General features: G+C 47.6%; 1 protein-coding gene and 1 pseudogene across 1 annotated transcript in view; both read left to right on the top strand.

The window, feature by feature from the left end:
• The window catches only part of Ankdd1a (ankyrin repeat and death domain containing 1A), a 28,231-nt gene extending 13,407 nt beyond the window's left edge, over positions 1-14,824 (top strand). Inside the window, exons 6-16 of the mRNA XM_031345700.1 lie at positions 1,130-1,234; positions 1,921-2,019; positions 2,980-3,078; positions 3,607-3,705; positions 3,980-4,078; positions 8,341-8,439; positions 9,246-9,344; positions 9,713-9,808; positions 10,363-10,567; positions 11,589-11,720; positions 13,709-14,824. Of these exons, the coding sequence (XP_031201560.1) occupies positions 1,130-1,234; positions 1,921-2,019; positions 2,980-3,078; positions 3,607-3,705; positions 3,980-4,078; positions 8,341-8,439; positions 9,246-9,344; positions 9,713-9,808; positions 10,363-10,567; positions 11,589-11,720; positions 13,709-13,770 (1,194 nt within the window). The 3' untranslated portion in view covers positions 13,771-14,824. The remainder of the gene's footprint in view (positions 1-1,129; positions 1,235-1,920; positions 2,020-2,979; positions 3,079-3,606; positions 3,706-3,979; positions 4,079-8,340; positions 8,440-9,245; positions 9,345-9,712; positions 9,809-10,362; positions 10,568-11,588; positions 11,721-13,708) is intronic.
• A 1,388-nt stretch (positions 14,825-16,212) lies between these two features.
• Positions 16,213-18,212, top strand: LOC116072767 (annotated as a pseudogene).
• The last annotated feature ends 1,103 nt before the right edge of the window (positions 18,213-19,315 follow it).

Raw genomic sequence — 19,315 nt, 5'->3', positions numbered from 1 at the left:
TTACCCATTTTAGCCATCCTGTGAGCCACCATGTGGGGGATGGAAACCTGGGGCCCAGAGCAACAAGTGCTCTTAAATGCTGAGCTCTGAAAATTGTTTTTAAAAGGACAAACAGCACTTCAGGGACCACAACCTTCATGCAGGCAGGGGTGGAAGTCCTGGGTCATCAGTCCTTTGTAAGTCTCCCCCATTTAAATATCACTCAGAAAATTAAATATCACTCAAGGACCTCTTTCTTCCTATCTCCCCTTCCCTCTCAAAGAGGGAGTCAAATCCTGTATCCTGCACAGCACATCTGGCCTTGAGGTCAGTTTTAGTAATCTTACACTGAGCACTCAGTTAAGGGCTTCATTTTTTGTTCGTGTGTGTGTGTGTGTGTGTGTGTGTGTCCTAGTGTGTGCCTGCATGAGTTTATTATGCAACACATGCATTAGGTACCCTAAGAAGGCCAGAGGACATCGGATCCTCTGGTATTGGAGTTACAAGCAGGTGTGAGCCATTTGATGTGGGTGCTGGGGATTGAACCCAGATCCTCTGGAGGAGCAGCCTGCTCTTAAGTGCTGAGCCATTCCACCAGCTCTGTCATTGCCTTCTTCATTTGTAGCTGTATGAAGGAGGCTGGTGCCTAGAATTCTCACATAATTGCTCAGTGGGATGTTCTTGTGCTGTGTGATCTCACCTTACAGTTTAGAATATTTCTTTTTCCTGTTTATAAAATATTTCCTAGTTGGGCATGATAGAGAGAAACCTTTAATCACAACACTTGGGAGGCAGAGGTAGGAGAGTTTCTATGAGTTTGAGGCCAGCCTGGTCTACAGAGTGAGTTCCAGGCCAGCTAAAGACACATAAATACTTCCCCTGTGCTCTGACCTGCCCTGAGACAGTCTATGCATAACCGCAGACTTAGAGAGGTAAAGGTAACTAACTGGCTCCAAACCAGAGCTGATGAGCGTGGAGCCAGGCTTTGGCTTCTGGCATCCTGACTGCTGGCTGCCTTGCTGGGTCGTGCCTAGCTCTGTTCATCATTGACAGCATTATTGCCATGGAGAACTGTGTGCTAGGTGACAGGTAGTGTATGAGAAGGGTCTCCCTTCACAGACTCCAGGGGTCCCCTTGGGCTTGTTTCTAGGAAGGCCTGACCTTACTACACTGTGCTGCTCAGAAAGGCCACATGCCTGTGCTGGCCTTTGTCATGGAAGACCTGGAGGACGTGGTTTTGGACCATGCAGACAAGGTATGATCCATGCAAACCTATCCATTCAACTCTTCCACTGGCTGGGACTTACTGAGTGTGTACCCTACTCATTGGGAGCACTGCCAGTGGATCTCATGGGCTCAGGCTCTACTAGATTACTGCACATCTGGAGTGCATTCTTTGATCAGCTAGGAAAACTGTACTCTACTTTGAGTGTCCCTGTATGGGTGGGATGAAAACAGAACATGGTTGACTCTCACTTCCATCAAGGACTAAACAGGCCAGAGAAAGGAGCCTGTTGTTTGCTTCCTGGAGAAGAGGTCATTTAGGGAGGGAGAGATTTAGAGTCATTGGGAAGGGGTGGAAGGCATCCTTGGAACTTTAAGGGCAGGAAAGAACTCTAAAGGTGTGATTTCGGGTGGAATGGAATCATGAGAGGGAAAGCCAAGGGTGCTGGGAGTCCCCGTGGAGATCTGTCTCAGACCTGAGGATTTTGTCTTCAGGTGGCAGGCAGTGGGGAGCCACTAGAGGGCTGCAGTAGAAGGGGGAGCTTCTACCAACCCAGAGACTGTTCAGAAGCTGAGGCTGGGTAAGAGGTGGCAGGGGGAGTGGGGTGGGAGAGGCAGCTACAAGCTCAGAGAGATGAGGAAAGCAGGGAACAGGGCCACCGTCAGTGTGTGCTCTGGCAGTGTGAGGAGGCTCACTGTCCCTCACCTTCTGGCCAGCTGGGAAGAACAGCGTTTCACAGAGCTGCTGAGCACGGACAGCTGGATGCTCTGGACTTCCTCGTGGGCTCTGGCTGCGACCACAGTGTCAAGGACAAGGTACGGCGACGGAGAGAAACTCTAAAACTCCTGACCAGGCTGCAGCAGCCCTGTGCCTTCTTGGTCTCGGCACCTCTGAGACCCTACTCCTTATTTCTCTTTTCCGAGTTTGGTTATGTGTGTGAATGCTTTCATATGTGTGCCATGGGCATGCCTGGTGCCCTCAGAAGTCAGAAGAGGGTCTCAGATGGTTGGGAGGCACCATGTAGGTGCTGGGAATTGAACCCAGGCACTCTGGAAGAGCAACAAGTACTCTTAACTCTGAGCCATCTCACCAGCCTCCTAGAGCCTACTTCTGATTTGAGTTCTGATAGAGGGAAAGACCCCCAAAGGCCAGAATGTGTCATGTGTCTGACTTCTCCCAGGGGACACTTCAGAGCATATGAGCCCGCTGGTGGGGTATAAGATGCCCGAGATGAATTTTCTTTTCTTTTTTTCTCTTTCTCTCCCTCCTCTTTCTTTGTTTGAGACAGTCTCATACAGTCCACACTGGCTTCAAGCTCAGTATGTATCAAGTTCAGTATGTACCTGGAACTTTTTATCCTCCTGCCCCTATCTTCCAAGCACTGGGTTTATAGGTAGCACTGCCATGCCTGGTTTATATACTCCTGGGGATTGAACTCAGAACCTTGTGCATACTAGGCAATCCCTCTACCAACTGAGCTATATAATCCCTGCCCTTATTTTATTCTTAAAGTAATGAACCTGCCTTGAATCATAAGGAACAAGAGTGTGTGGAGGAATCGGCCTTGAGAATGCTCCTGGTTGTGGCTTTTGGCAGTGGTCAGGCATGGTCCTTGTCAGACTTGCTCTGTAATCCTGAACATGTCACTCTGGGCCTTAACTTCTGTGCCTGTAAAATGAGGGGGGGGCAACTCTAGTGGGGGTTCTCTGACATACTGACATACATATTTGGGGCCTCTGTATCTGTGAGTCCTTCAAACGGTCTTCTTCCTGCAGGGCGGGAACACGGCCCTGCACCTGGCTGCCAGCCAGGGCCACGTGGATGTGCTACAGAGGCTTGTGGACATCGGGCTAGACCTGGAAGAACAGAACACGGTGAGTCACCAGCTGGGGACACACACAGACCGATGAGACGCTCTCTGTCTTTGAGGAGGCCCCAGCTTGTGGTACAGTGTGACTTTGTCTTCTTGGTAGTGACCTAGAGTAGAAAGCTGAGGACATTTTCTCACAGTGACACCCAGCAGGAGGTGGTGAGTGGAAGCCCAGGGACCTGGCTGAGCAGAGACCCAGATAGGCTGGATTGTCAAAACATGAGAAGTTGCCACCACCCAGATGGTCAGGGGTGACTTTCTGACATAGGAAGGACTAGACTGGTAAGGGTGAGATGGCTTAAGGGACAAGGAGTGCATGGACAGAGGTGCCGGTGACAGTCAGCATGGCACATACATTCCACATTGTGCATCAGTGAGACCATCAGTGCGAGCTCAGAAGCCACAGGTAGCTAAGACTCTTGTCCTCACTAGTAGGTGGCTGAGAGCTCAGAGGGCCAGAACAGAGGCATGCGCCCTTCATAGGTTTGGCTTCAGCTTCTCCAGGCTCCATTTTCCCCCCTGTGTGTTTCAGGAGGGCCTGACTGCTCTGCATGCAGCCGCTGAAGGGAACCAAGTCAACTGTCTGATGCTTCTCCTCCATGCTGGGAGCAACGTGAATGCCCTTACCCAGGTAGCCAGCCCTCCTGAGACGGATGGCTTCCCTTCCCCAGGCTGTCATAAAAAGCTGATTCCTAAATGTTCTATGAATAGAGGCTTTAAGGCATTCTAAATAGCGAAAGTCCTTGTGGAAAAGGCCACAGTGGGCTCTTTGCAAGTCACGAGGCCTGGCCAGATCACAGATTTCTCCTGCCACGAGACTTGAGTGGAGTAAGAATCTCTAGGTGTCTTGTCACACCCACATGAGAGAGCCTTGGAAAATTACCCTGGTGCCTGTTTCTCTCTAGAAAAGGCTGAGCTGCCTCCACTACGCAGCTCTCGGTGGCTCTGAGGATGTGTCCTGGGCACTCATCAAGGGAGGAGGGTGCACAAATGTGGCTGACAAGGTAAGTGTTGGGCCTGGATTGAAAGGATCCACACAGCAGTGTCCCATAACTGTATTAATTAGGCACAGGAGGGAGAACTAGGCACTTCCAGTCCCGTGGGGTTGGGGGTGGGGCAGGGACTGAAGGGAGAGTGGTATGGCAAGTTCTGATCTTTTGTCAGGAGCAGGGTTGAAACAAAGCTTGGCCTTCCTCCCAGCTGCATTAAACTACAACTGGTAGACCCAGTCACTTAGTTATATTCTCTCTTTCTCTCTTTATTTATCGTGTGTGTGTGTGTGTGTGTGTGTGTGTGTGTGTGTGTGTGTGCATGGAGAGGACACAGATTAACATTAGGTGTCTTCATCAATCCTTCTTCACCTTATTTATTTTATTTTATTTGTTGAGTCAGCAGGATTCTTCTGGCTTTGCTCCCCCAGCACTGGGATTACAGGTGTGTACTGCCACACCGGCTTTTAATGTGGGCTTTTTATGTGGGTGCTCCGGATCTGAACTCAGGTCCTCATGCTTGCTTGGAAAAACTTTACTAACTGAGCCACCTCCCCATACCAGTTGTTTCCTATCAGAATTTATTAGGGACAGTGTACTCTTATGGTTGAGACAGACTTTGTTATGAGAAAACCCAGATACTCCTACCTTGAGATTCTTTCCAATTTTGCTTAATAAATATGTTTGCTTTGGGGCAAAGGGTGTAGAGAGGCAGAGACAGAGGAAGAGAAATGGAGAGAGAGAGAGAGAGAAAGAGAGAGAGAGAGAGAGAGAGAGACAGAGACAGAGAGACAGAGAGAGACAGAGAGAGGCAGAGAGACAGAGAGAGATAGAGAGAATGAGTGTGTGTGTGACACAGAGAGAGAGACAGACAGAGAGAGAAAGATATATATATATATATATATATATATATATATATATATATATATATATATATATAGAGAGAGAGAGAGAGAGAGAGAGAGAGAGAGAACCTGGCCTTGAGCCCTGGCACTACCTACCACTTGCAAACTGACTTCACTAAGCCTGTTTTCATATATATATAGGAATTATTATCATTATGTAAAAAAGGAGATATGTATTTCAAAAATATATCTTTCTGTCTATGTTTCTCTGTGTATCTCTCTCCCTGTCTCTGTCTCTCCCTGTCTCTGTCTTTCTGTTCACAAGTGGAGGTCAGAGAACAACACAGGAGAGTCCATTCTCTCCTTCCACTATGTGGTTCCAGGGACCAAACTCAGGTCTTCAAGCTTGGCAGCGAGCACCCTTACCTACTGAGCCGTTTTTACTGACCCCAAAGCTATGTATTTTAAAATTAGAAATAAAGAAGTCCTTTCCCCTTCCCTCCTTCCATTTGAAACAGCCTTGCTATGTGTCCCCTGACTGGCCTGGTAGTCATTATATAGCTGAAAAGCATACAACTTTTTTGTTTGTTTTTGTTTTTTTGAGACAGGGTTTCTCTGTGTAGCCTTGGCTGTCCTGGAACTTGCTCTGTAGACCAGGCTGGCCTTGAACCAGAAGATCCACCTGCCTCTGCTTCTTCAAGCGCTGGGATTAAAGGTGTACATCACCACAGGCTGGCTAAAAATATGAATTTTAAATGATTGTAAAAACAGCCTAGTACATCCCAGCATTGATCTTCTAGGGCTTGGGGATCAAGAATGTTTCTCCCCCTATATTGAAATTAATTGCATTCTGCTGTTTTAACAGTTTAACATAACAATTGCTATGTAGACCAAGCTGGCCTGTACTCACAAAGATCCTCCTGCCTCCCCCGCAAGTGTTGGGGTCAAAGGTGTGTACCATCACAGCTGATATGAAAACTTTTCTTTGACCCCTCCCAGATTTTTCCCAAATGCACAGTGGCACCTTCTACTAGAAGATTCCAAGCTAAGGTAGTTCCTTGAGGAAGGGGATTCTTGTAGCTTTTGCCCATCAAGATGCCAGATTTCTGATTCCAGTCCAGACCCTCCACCCAGCCCGGTGTCAGGTGTTGCTCACAGACCATTCTATTACCCTCGATTAGTGACAGCTGTGGTTTGGTGACCAGTTTACACTTTTATTTTAAAAATTCATATATTTATTGCCAGGAGGAGGTGACTCATGCCTTTAATCCCAGCACTTGGGAGGCAGAGGCAGTATTTGTGAATTCGAGGCCAGCCTGGTCTACAGAGCAGGACAGTCAAGGCCATACAAAGAAACCCTGTCTAGAAAGTCCAAAACCAAAATCAAACTTTATTATTATTACATGTCTGTGAGTTCAGAGTACACATGTCTCCCCTCCACTGTGGGTTCTGGGGATCCAAAATATATATCTTTCAATAATATCTATATATTTAGTTTGGCTGTCACTGTGAACAGGACACCTTTTAAATGATGCCATTTCATGTTAATGGCACATGCCTGTTATCCCAGCATTTGGGAGGTAGAGGCAAGAGACTTAGAAGGTCAAAGTCATTCTCAGTTTCAGAGCAACCTCAAGGATAGCCTGGGCTACAAAGAACAAAAATCTGTCATTTCTTATAGGCATTCAATACAGGAGTGCTCTTGACTTGGGTATTTTTCTCTTCTGTGTAGTTTTATAAAGAGTTAATTGTAGGGTTCTACTGCAGGGCTAAATTTAAACCCAGTCATATAATCTCTTCACTTACAAATGAGGTATTGTTAAAATTTTTTAAAATGCTGACAATGGCTGCACATGGTGGCACACACCTTTAACCTCAGCACTTGGGATGCAGAGGCAGGTGGATCTCTGAGTTTGAGGTCAGCCTGGTCTATGGAGTGAACTCCAGGCCTGCCAGGGCTACACAGAGAAACCCTGCCCCAAACATAGACTAAAATGCTAACAAGCAGAGGCCGCAGAGAGGGCTCAACAGTTAAGAGTGCTTGCTGCCTCTTCCAGAGGATCCAGGTTCTGTTTCCAGAACCCACATCTAGTGGTTCACAACCACCTATAACTCCAGCTCCAGGGGATAATATATTCTGGCCTCCACAGGCAACCCCACACAAGCCTCATATACTCACACAGACAGACATGAAAACACACAAATTAAAAATAACAAATCTTTAAAATAAGTAAATAGGGCCAGAGATTGGTTCAGTGGTTAGGAGCACTGTCTTCCTGGAGAGGACCCAGGATCAATTCCCAGTACTCACATGGTGGCTCATAGCCATCTATAACCCTAGTTCCAGGGGTTATGACATCTGCTTCTAATGTTTATTAGCCCAGGCACACACATGTTGCACAGACATACAAGCAGGTGAAATATTCATACACATAAAAATAAATATATCAATATTAATTTATCAATAAATCAGTTATTTAAACACAATTGATTATTTAATTATAAATAAATCAATTATTTAAACCAAATTAATTATTATTTAATTATTAATTAACTAATTAATTAAAATACTGATATGCCTCCTTCTCCTGAATTGTACTACTAATGACAGCTGAGGGCAGTCCTTGGTCTTTTACATCTTATGCCCTATAAGCTTTTTATGTTCGATATATAAGTATATATTTTATTAGGAGTATAGATCTACAACATCCATATCACTGACCTGGTACTATTCCATAGCGTGCGTGTCCTTGTCCCCTAAAGAAGTGGGTGCTGTGGCATATTATTAGTCAGGATGCTGTGGCATATCTTCACGTTGTTATTAGTTAGGAGGCCACAGGTTGGGAATGGTGTTCCTCAGCTCTGAACAAAGCCTTAGACAAGTGTTGGACTTGTGCCAGGTCTCTTTTAGGTGCCTGACTGTTCTCGTTCACTCATTCATTCATTCTTACATCACTGTGGTCAGGCACCTCCCCAGGAGCCTCCTAGCTTGGGTTGTGAATGACAGTGCTTCTGTTTGTAAGATGCAGACCCTCACAAGGGCACAGACCTTCCTCTTAGACCACTGTATGGATTTAGTGTGATAGAGAATCAGAAGGTGGTGTTGCTAGAAGGAGCCTTAGCAACCATCACTTGTCAGAGGAGGAGTAGCAGAGGAGGGTGGAGCAGAGTAGGAAAACAGGTATGTACAAGGTCATACCATGTACACATCCTCAAGGCTGGCATTTCAGGCTCTCTAACCTGGCAGGAAGACTCTTACCCTCCGTTTTTGGCCTTGTGTTCCAGGCCCTCAGCTCCAGGCATTGTGGCTGCACCTGCCTCTGGTCACTGTATTGTTTGAGAGATTACAGTGGCCAAACTGACCCCACCCTACCTTCAATCTGCAGTCCCGGAGGAGGGGCCAAGTCATTGATCTGTATGTCTCTCCCATAGCAGGGGACCACTCCTTTGCACCTCGCTGTGAAGCACAACTTCCCTGGCCTTGTCCAGCTCCTCATAGATGCCCACAGTGATCTGGATGCAGCGGACTTTGTGAGTGACTGCAGGAACCAACCATTCAGACCCAGGGGTCTCCCAGCATGACCTAGAGTTGAGAAATTCATTTCCTTTTTCAGCTTTTCAAGGTCGTTGGTTTATTTTTATTCGTGTGTGTGTGTGTATGTGTGTGTGTGTGTGTGTGTGTGTATGTGTGTGTGTGTGTGTGTGTGTGTATGTGTGTGTGTGTGTGTGTGTGCTCCCTGTGCCCTGGGAGGCCAGAGGAACATAAAATCTCCTGGAGCTGGAGTTACAGGCATGTAACATGTAACATGGAGTTACAGCTGTGGGCCATCCGATGTGGGTGCTGGGAATTTAAGTAGGATCCTCTGCAAGAACAGTGCTTGTTCTAAACCACTGAGCTACCTCTCCAGCCTCTATTTATTATTTTATTTTATTTTATTATTTTATTTTATTTTTTGAGTCAGGGTCTCTGTGTAGTCCTGGATGGCCTAGAACCCACCATGTAGACCAGACTGGCCTTGTACTCACAGATCTCTAATCCCTGCTTCTGCCTCCTGAGTGCTGGGATGGAAAGCATGTGCCACCACTCCTGGCTCCCCATATGCTGTTTTGTTTGTTTGTTTGTTTATTTTTTGTTTTTGTTTTGTTTTTTAGAGACAGGGTTTCTCTGTGTAGCCCTGGCTGTCCTGGAACTCACTCTGTAGACCAGGCTGGCCTCGAACTCAGAAATCTACCTGCCTCTGCCTCCCAAGTTCTGGGATTAAAGGCATGTGCCACCACTGCCCGGCCTCCCCATATGCTTTTTGCATACTTTACTTTCCCCCTCATCTTTTCTCCAGAGGCAGCAGACTCCCCTCCACCTTGCCGCTGAGCATGCCTGGCAGGATGTGGCAGAGATGCTCCTCATTGCTGGAGCTGACTTAAGCCTGAGAGATAAGGTACCTATGCTCTAAGCAGCCCATCTTTCAAGTGTTCATAGCTTCCTCCATGCCAGACACAGCTACCAATGTCAATAATAATACATACAAGTTAATATAACACTGCTATATCATTATCATCATCATCATCATCATCATCATCATCATCATCATCATCATCATCATCATCATCATCATCTTATTCCACATCTCTATCATGCAATCCAGAAATCCTTTCTGTTTCCAGTGTAGACCACTGGAAGCACTTCCTCTGGGCAGGAGGTTTGGTAGTTAGTCCAGAGGCAGCCCTGCCCTGCCCTGCCCCTCCCCACTCCACCCCACCCCGCCCCACCCTGGACAAGCTTCCCTCTGTCTTCTCTTCTTTGCAGCAAGGTAAAACAGCCCTGGCAGTGGCCGCCCGTAGCAACCGCGTCAGCCTGGTGGACATGATCATAAAAGCTGATCGTTTCTACCGATGGGAGAAGGTACCACCTCCATTGATCTTTCCAGCCTTGGCTGTGCATGGAACCTCAACCAATCTGGGGGTCCCTATCTCTAAGTGGGTGGCCATCTCTGCCTTGGAAACCATCAAGATTTCGAGGACCTGGATAAGCAAGCAGCCAGACACGCCGAGATTAGGCACACTTGGGTCCATGCTGGTAGGATCCTGGTAGGCCAAGAAATAGATTGGTTTGAATCCGTAAACTTCAGGGTGATAAAGAAATGGTGTGAGAACCGAGAGGTCTGTGGCTGGAGGCTTCCTGGAGGAGGTGGCACAGTAGTGCTCTTTTGACTGTGGCAGTGGGTTAAAAGTCAGGGAGGTGAGTTCTAGATGGAGGAACGGTGTGAGTGAGTCCAATGGTAGATGGAGCGATGGTCCAGTGGTCAAGGCAGGATACAGTCAGACAGGGTACAGGCAGACATGAAGCCACAGACCCATGCTGATTCAGGTTCCCGGGTTCCGTATCACTTGTATCACGAGGAAGAGCTTACAAGGAGGCCCCAGACGGCTCCTGCACTTTTGGGATCTGCCCCACAGGACCACCTTTCATGCAGGGATGGCAGCGACCTCTCTAGGAAGAACTTAACCTTTAAGCAAGACCATCGTCAGGAAACACAGCAGCTCCGCTCCGTGCTTTGGCAACTGGCCTCCCGGTGTCTGAGGCCCAATGAGTGGAAGAAACTGGCCTATTCCTGGCAGTTCACGGAAGCTCACATCTGTGCCATCGAGCAACAGTGGACAGGTACCACACTCCCGGGCCCCATCCCAGGCAGCCAGTGGTTGGGGCCATGTGAGGTGAGTTCTATGTTCTGTGCTGCTGGGGGGGAGAAGCTTGTAGGACCTGCCGCCCCGCTCCACTCTCCTTCCAGAGCTCTCCTGGCTTCCACCTCCTTTATGACCTTGAATTTTGCAGAATCAACTAGGATCCAGACTCACAGTTTATACACTCAGCTAACGCCATTCGCCATGGGGTTGGGGAGGAAGAAAGAGGCAACTGTTGTCACTCTTAGTTAATATCAGTTGAGACATCTTGGCCTTGGTACAAAGAAACAGAAATAAAGCACGCCATGCTGGGGTGATGACTCAGTGAATATGTGTGTGTGTATGGTATATGGGTGTGTGATATATATGAATGTGTGTGCATGTGCATATGGTGTGTGCACCTGTGCCCTTGCTTGTGGAGGCTGAAGAGGGACACTGAAGGTCCCACTTTATTACTCTTCCTGTCTCACTGAAGCTGAAGCTTGCTGGGGTTTGGCTAGGCTGGCTAACCAACCCTAGTGATGTTTCTCTCTCTGCACACACCCAGCACTGAGGTTAAAGGTGCACAGAGCCATGCCCAGTGTTGTGGGTCCGAGGGCAAGTCCTCACATTTGTACACTGCGTGTTCTTCTGAGTCATTGCCCCAGCACAATATTCAATATACTGTATGCTTTATTTCTTTGTTGTTATTGTTTCTTTGTATTGTTCCTTTAACTAAAGATGAAGCATATAGTTGAGTATCCTAGTTGCCTTGAAGACATAAGCTTTTTTTTTTTTTTTTTTTTTTTTGAGGAACATAGGCAGGTAGATGCCTCTACAGCCTGAGACACCAGTCACCAAGCTACTCCATCTGAGAAACTGTACCCTAACCTCCAACCCAGGCCACCTATAGCCGAGAGGAGGGTGTCTTTCCAGCTGGGTGCATTCAGGATGCAGTAGGGGGCATCATACACACGCTTTGGGGAAGATGCCAAGGTGGCCTCTCCTCTCATCCTCTACAGGAACTAGGAGCTACCAGGAGCATGGTCACCGGATGCTGCTCATCTGGCTGCATGGTGTGGCCACAGCTGGGAAGAACCCCGGCAAAGCACTCTTCGAGGGCCTCGTGGCCATTGGCAGGAGAGACTTGGCCGGTAAGTGAGCCATGGCTAGAATGCTTGGACCCTCGAAGGGCTGCTCACTCAGACCAGAGCCCTGTGCCGACCGTTCTGTGCAAACTGAAAAAGGGTGGTCCTTACTCATCAGTGTCTTTGAGTAATAGTGCCAGTGAGCCCCGTGACCTCACAGCCACCAAGGTCACCAGTGACACTATAGTCTTTACCTTCCCTACTTGTCTCTGCCTTCTAGTTTGCAGGCAGGCTGAAACAGCCTTGGGACTTCTTTTTCACAGACATTAGGAGAGATGAGCCACAAACTGGTTGGCTTAAACATTGAGTTGAGCCTTCTGAAGCCAACATAAGACACTTAACTATTCCACTCCCAAGTGACTAATTTGGGATTCCTGTAGTCTTGGGACTTTCAGACAAGCACGATCAAAGGTTGTGGAATTAATCCCCCATTAAAGGCAAGCTGGCTTATGAAAAAGCCTTAAGCAGTGGACGTGTCCATCAACGTGGGCAGCTTCAGGGTGGGCTACTAGGCAGTTACTGGAAGCCGTGGAGGTTACATTGGCTATGAGGCAACAGGGAAAACAGTTCTTGCAAGGTGGCTGTCTGTCCTACAACTCCTCTAGGCCAGATTAGAAAGTGAGGCCATTTCAGAGTGAAGGGATTAGGGAATGGCTTTTTTAAACAAGAACAATTTTTTTGTTGCTGTTGTTTTTTGGAGACACGGTCTCTTGTAGCCCTGGCTAGCCTCAAACTCAATTTGTAGCTCAGGATAACTTTTGAAACTTGTAATCCTCTTGCCTCTGCCTCATAAGTGCTAGGGTTAGAGGTGAGTGACAAACCACCCACCTCATTTTATATGTTGATTGGGAGAGGTCTCAGGGCTTGGTGTATGCCAGGTAAGAACTCTACCAACTGAGGAGCACTCTAGCAACTGAGGAGCACTCTAGCAACTGAAGAGCACTCTAGCAACTGAGGAGCACTCTAGCAACTGAGGAGCACTTTAGCAACTGAGGAGCACTTTAGCAACTGAGCACCCTTAAACCTCATTTTCCAAAATACTCTTGAGGGCTGGAGACATGGCTCAGTGGTTAAGAGCACTGACTGCTCTTCCAAAGGTCCTGAGTTCAATTCCTGGCAACCACATGGTGGCTCACAACCATCTGAAATGGGATCTGATGCCCTCTTCTGGTGTGTCTGAAGACAGCAACAGTGTCCTTGATACATAAAGTAAATAAATAAATCTTAAAACAAAACCCAGAATCCTCTGGAAACAACAACAGCCATCTGGAGACAGAGGCAGGAGACTCTGTACCAGTTGGAGATTAGTTGGGTCTACATAGCAAGTTATAGGCCAGCCAAGGCTACCTAGTGATACCCTGTCTCAAAATAATTAAGTTATATATGACTTAGGAAAAATTTAAATTTGTAAAATTACTCTCACTATTTTGGCCTCAGATACTTACATAAGTAATAAAATAAGATGTTGACAGTTTTTTATTATTTTATTTTTGTTCTTTTTGTGTTCTTGGCTTTTTATTTATTTATTTTTGTTTGTTTTTTTGAGAGAGTTTTTCTGTGTAGCCTTGACTGTCCTGGAACTCACTCTGTAGACTAGACTGGCCTCGAACTCAGAAATCCGCCTGCCTCTGCCTCCCAAGTGCTGGGATTAAAGGTGTGTATCACTACCCCCAATATATTCTTTAAATTTTTTTAGATGTTTATTTTACTTTATCTGTATATGAGTGTCTTGCTTGCATGTTTGGATGTGTATCAGAAGGTGTCAGATCACCACCGGAAAGGGATAGCTATGAGCTGGGACCTGAACTCAGGTCCTCTGCAAGAGCAACAAGTGCTCTTAACTACAGAGCTATCTCTCCAGCCTTCCCAAATATTCTGAAGAATGGCAATGAGTCTTTTCTTAGCACAAAGAGTCACAGGAAATTAGGACACAAACTAACCCAGGAAGGAAGGGCAGTTGCAACTCTAAGCAACAGGGGTCTTGTGTTCTACAGAGAGCACCAGGAAGATGGCAAAAGGTGAGCCCACGGCCCCAAGGAGGTGTACAGCCATGTGAGCTTCGGGAACACCTGGATTACCTGCATAGAAGAGGACGTCTCTAAGGGCTTTCAGAGCAGTTCCTGCTCACAGACCTCCAGCTGCCGCTACTGAACCATAGAGCATAGCAGGAAATGCCAGTACTTTCTGAAGGATGGGCCACGAGTCTGTTCTAGGTACTCTGGGTCATCCTGTCCCAGGTGTGGCCCTTTCCAGCTCTCAGCTTATTTTGTTGTGTTTGTGAGGGTACATGTGTAGGTACCTGTATTACGGGTGTGTGGAAGCTAGAAGACGCTTGGCAGGGGGTATTCCTCCCCGGGCTCTGTCCATCTTGGGTTTTTTGTTTGTTTGTTTGTTTTGTTTTGAGACAGTCTCTCCATATGTTCCCAGCAGTTCTGGAAAGCCTGGTTTTGAGGCAAGGCCTCTCATTGGCCTAACTAGACTGACTGGCCAGTGAGCCCAGTGACCCTCCTGCTTTGCCCCTCTAGTCCTGGGCTTACAAGTGTGTGCCGCTGTGCCCTGGGTTTTATGTGGGTTTTGAGGGTCAAACTCAGTTCCTCAGGTGGCATGGCAAGCGCTGTACCAACTGAGCTGTCTCCCTGCCTCTCAGCTCATTCTCACTTCCATTATCTTAGAACACCAGGAGGTGCAAATACTCCTGTGGTGCCCTAGGCTGTAAAGGGGTGTCTCCACAGCCTAGGGCACTGAGGACCAGGAGGAAAAACAGCTTGCCCAGTCATTCCATAAATCAAACCAGCTGCCCTCCAACCCCAGCCTGCAGGAAGAGCCTATTCATTCAAACTGGATGGACAGTCCTTAACTCACCAGGGACAACTCAGTGTTCTCTAGTGCTAAGCAGAGGGAAGCTGCTGAGCTGGTTCCACAGCTGTTTGCATTTGTTTGTCCATTTGTATACACTGAGAGCCCGGGTGGCTCCCCCTGCTCTTCCCTCTAATTGGGTAATTGGTTATATAATGGGATATATACCTGTTTAAAGATTTTGATCTTTCTTTTTTTCATCTTGAAGTCACTTCAGACTTAAAAAATAGAACTGAGAATGTTCAAGTGTCCTGCACACAGCGTCTCTAAACATTAGCTCTTGCATAACTACAGCGTGGATTTGTAAAAGCAGGAAGTTAGAGGTTGGAGAGGGAGGCTCGGTGGTTGAGAGCATTGTTCTTGCACAGGACCCTGAGTTCAGTTCCCTGCATACATGAGGCAGCTTAGAGCTATCTGTGACTCTGACTCCAAGTGATCTGATATTCTCTTCTGGCCTCCAGTGTCACTGCCTTTATGTGGGGTGTTGGTGTGTGTGTGTGTGTGTGTGTGAGTGAGTGCAGGCAAACATTCATATATAAAAAATCTTTTCTAAAATTTAGGAAATTAACAGTTCACAAACTACTCATTAATCTCAAACCATATTCAGATTTTTGTCAATGTTATGTCAATTCCTGCTTTAGTATCTGGCCCAGGATCACAGACGTTTTAGTTGCTATTCTGTTTCTTTGGTGCTGGGGACTGAACTCTGTCTGGGTCTCACATATGCTAAATACCTGCCACACCTCTGAGCTTACAACTTTGGTCTTTGCTTTTGTTTTAGATAGGGTCTCTCCAGGTCACCCAAGCAGGCCTCCAACTTGAGACTTACCCACTCCAGCCTCAAATACAGGGATTACAAGACATATACCACCAAACTCCCCTGCCATAACATTTACCCATTTATTGAGTGTGTCCCAGCTGTGGAGGTCAGAGGCTGGCCTGGCAGAGTTAATTCCCTCCCTTGAGCTTGTGGGTCCTGGAGTTGGAGTCAGGTCATCAGACTTGATGACAAATACTTTTACCCACTGAGTCATCTGCTGGGGCCCCCCTTCCCTCTCTTCAAAGTTTTTAGATTTAAAATTTTTATTTTATGTCTATGTTTTGTATGCTTGTATGTATGCACACCACATATGTGGTTGGTACCCTCAGAGGTCAGAAGAGGCATCAGATTCTCTGAAACTGGAGTTCCAGAGCTCACGAGCCACGTGTGGGTTTTGGAAACTGAACCCAGGTCCTCTGCAAGAGCAACAAAGTATCCTTCACTACTGCACCATCTCTGTGCCCCTCGTCTCATCTTAAATGGTCCCAAGGGAAGGCTCTGGGGTGGCATGCCCAGTTAAACATGCTGAATTGTCAGGGATATTTCATAACTCCACAGCCAAGATGGGCTCACTGGCCATTGTGGCTTCTGAGCAGTACAGTAGGTGTGGCTGAGGAACTGAAATTTCAGTTTTATCTAGTTTTTGTGTCGCCTCCCTCTCCCCCGAGACAGAGTGTCTCTGTGTAGCCCTGGCTGTCTTGGAACTCTCTCTGTAGACCAGGCTGGTCTTCAACTCACAGAGATCCACCTGCCTCTGCATCTACTTCTGCCTCTGCCTCCTGAGTGCTGGGAATAAAGGAGTGTACCACCGCTGCCCAGTCAATTTTATTTAGTTTTAATTACTGAAAAAACAAATAGTGGCGGTTTTGTTTTTCCTTTTTAAAAGTACTGGGGTTCATGGTAGGCAAGCACACTACCACTGAATTGTACTTACACCCCATATTATCTGAATTTTAAAGCAAGCAAATAGCGTGCTTCCTAGACAGCAGAGCTAGCCTACAGCTTCACTTTGAAGCATCAGGTAAGCACAGTTTGTGAGTGTGAGGGTGTGTGTGTGAGTGTGTGTGTGTGTGTATACCAGTAGAAAAATGTGATTCTAGGGGCTGTGACTCTGGAAGCTTGGTTGTCTACCGTGATTTAGACATTGTGGGACAGCCTAGTGGTCACCATAGTGACTGCTGTCTCAGGAGGACATATCTCAGAAAAGCACCACAGTGGTCCTCCGGCTGGAGACAGAATGGAAGCAGGCGAAACTGGAGGGGCTCTGGCCATCGAGTGTGGCTGGGTACACAGTAGTCTTTCTTCCCCTGTGGGCTAGCTGTCACTTTCTCTCCTGTTCTCCCCAGCCTCCTCCCTTTCTTCTATCTTTTAATGTAATAGTCCTTCTTTCCCTCCATTTCTCACAGATTTCATACCGTGTTATATATAGGAGTATGCATATATACTTTTTTTGAGACAAGGTCTCATTCATAGCTCTTGCTGGCCTTGAAGTTGCTGGATAAACCAGGCTGGCTTCAAACTTGGGATGAACCCTTGTGCCTCTGCTCCTCAAATGCTGGGATCACAGCTTATGTCCACACCACCGCACCTGGCTGACACATACATACAATTTAGACTGTTAAAATACAATCTAGATTCCTGTCCCACTAAACTCACAGAAGAACTGTTAGCCCCCTCCAGGTTTGAGCCTGGGTTTCCCCAGATAGTCGGTGCCGAAAAAGAACCATCTCTTCATGGCTTAAGAAACAGCTGAGCCGACTGCACAGAGTGGAGGTCATTGGAGTCATTTGTCTCCTCTTAGCTCCTGCGCCTGTAGGTCCATGCCCCGTATGCCCTAGCCATGCTGTCCGCTCTTGCCCATCCTGCTGGTGCTACTCTCCGCCACAGCTTCAGCCCAGAACCCGAAAAAAAAGTAGCTGTCGTGGGAGATTCTGGGGGCATTGGGCAACCCCTTTCACTCCTGAAGATCAGCCCCCTAGTGAGCCACCTAACCCTCTATGATATTGCTCACACATCTGGTGTGGCAGCAGATCTGAGTCACATGGAGACCAGAGCAAATGTGAAAGGCTACCTCAGACCAGAGCAGCTGCCGATTGCCTAACAGGTTGTGATGTGGTGGTCATCCCAGCAGGGGTGCCCAGGAAGCCAGGAATGACTCGGGATGACCTGTTCAACACTAATGCTACCTTGACATCTACCTGTGCCCAGCATTGTCCTGAAGCCATGGTCTGGATCGTTGCCAACCCAGTTAACTCTTCCATCCCCATCACAGCAGAAGTTTCCAAGAAGCATGGCGTGGACATCCCCAACAAGATCTTCAGCGTGACAACCCTTGACATTGTCAGAGAGAACACGTTTGTGGCAGAGCTAAAGGGTTTAGATCCAGTTGGAGTCCACGTGCCTGTCATTGGTGGCCATGCTGGGAAGACGATCATCCCCCTGATCTCTCAGTGTACCCTCAAGGTTGACTTTCCCTAAGACCAGCCGGCCACACTCACCAGGAGGACCCAGGAGGCTGGCACAGAAGTCGTGAAGGCCAAGGCTGGAGCAGGTTCTGCCACTCTGTCCACGGCTTATGCTGGAACCTGCTTTGTTTTCTCCCTTGTGGATGCCATGAACGGGAAGGAAGGAGTTGTGTAGTGTTCTTTTGTTCAGTCCAAAGAGACAGAGTACACTTATTTCTCTACACTCCTGCTTTTGGGGAAAAAGGGGCCTGCATTGGCAAAATGACTACTTTTGAGGAGATAATGATTGCCGGGGCCATCCCTTAGCTGAAAGCTTCCATCAAGAAAGGTGAGGACCTTGTCAAGAACATGAAGTGAGAGGTGTGAGCCTCCAGCAGCAGCAGCATCCTAACTTACTCAGCATCATGTCATCGGAACCACTTGAGAGTCTAATCTGCTTAGATGGAGGGTGTTGAATCAGCATCAGCATCCTTTCCAAATTATGTCTGGTCTGTTGATAATGACAGTAAAAAAGAAAAGAAAAGAAACAGCGTCGGGCGGTGGTGGCGCATGGCTTTAATCTCAGCACTTGGGAGGCGGAGGCAGGCGGATTTCTGAGTTCGGGGCCAGCCTGGTCTACAGAGTGAGTTCCAGGACAGCCAGGGCTACACAGAGAAACCCTGTCTCGAAAAAAGAAAAAGAAAGAAAGAAAAGAAAAGAAACAGCGGAGCCAGCGGCATTCCCAGGACCAGAGAGGAGAAGAGAAGAAAGAAATACCTGCAGGGTGGTGGGGTTCCAGCTTCTAGAAGGACTGTCTGGCTCTAGACCTCTTGGGATGGTAAAGTCTGGACCCACAGCTGGAGGAAGGTCAAATATCAGTGTTCCCTTAGAACCATGGATCTCGGATGCTTTCTTGCTGAGTGGGCACTGGTTGGTGTCAGAAGCTGGCACTGCCCATAGGATGAGGTGAGTCCTGCGCTACAGTGGGCACTGGTTGGTATAAGAAGCTGGCACTGCCCATAGGATGAGGTGAGTCCTGCGCTACAGTGGGCACTGGTTGGTATCAGAAGCCGGCACTGCCCATAGGATGAGGTGAGTCCTGCGCTACAGTGGGCACTGGTTGGTGTCAGAAGCCGGCACTGCCCATAGGATGAGGTGAGTCCTGCGCTACAGTGGGCACTGGTTGGTGTCAGAAGCTGGCACTGCCCATAGGATGAGGTGAGTCCTGCGCTACAGTTGCAGTCGCTGTTGAAACTCTAACTCTTTTTTTTTTTTTTGGTTTTTCGAGACAGGATTTCTCTGTGTATCCTTGGCTGTCCTGGAACTCACTCTGTAGTCCAGGCTGGCCTTGAACTCAGAAATCCACCTGCCTCTGCCTCCCATGTGCTGAGATTAAAGGCCACCACCACCCATAAACTCTAACTCTTTAAGTAGGCAATCACACAGTCTCTGCTTTAGACCCAGCTGGTGCCCCATCTGCT

Source organism: Mastomys coucha, unplaced genomic scaffold (genome assembly GCF_008632895.1).
Source record: "Mastomys coucha isolate ucsf_1 unplaced genomic scaffold, UCSF_Mcou_1 pScaffold23, whole genome shotgun sequence".
Taxonomy (NCBI): Eukaryota; Metazoa; Chordata; class Mammalia; order Rodentia; family Muridae; genus Mastomys; species Mastomys coucha.
This window is presented reverse-complemented; position numbering and strand designations above follow the sequence as displayed.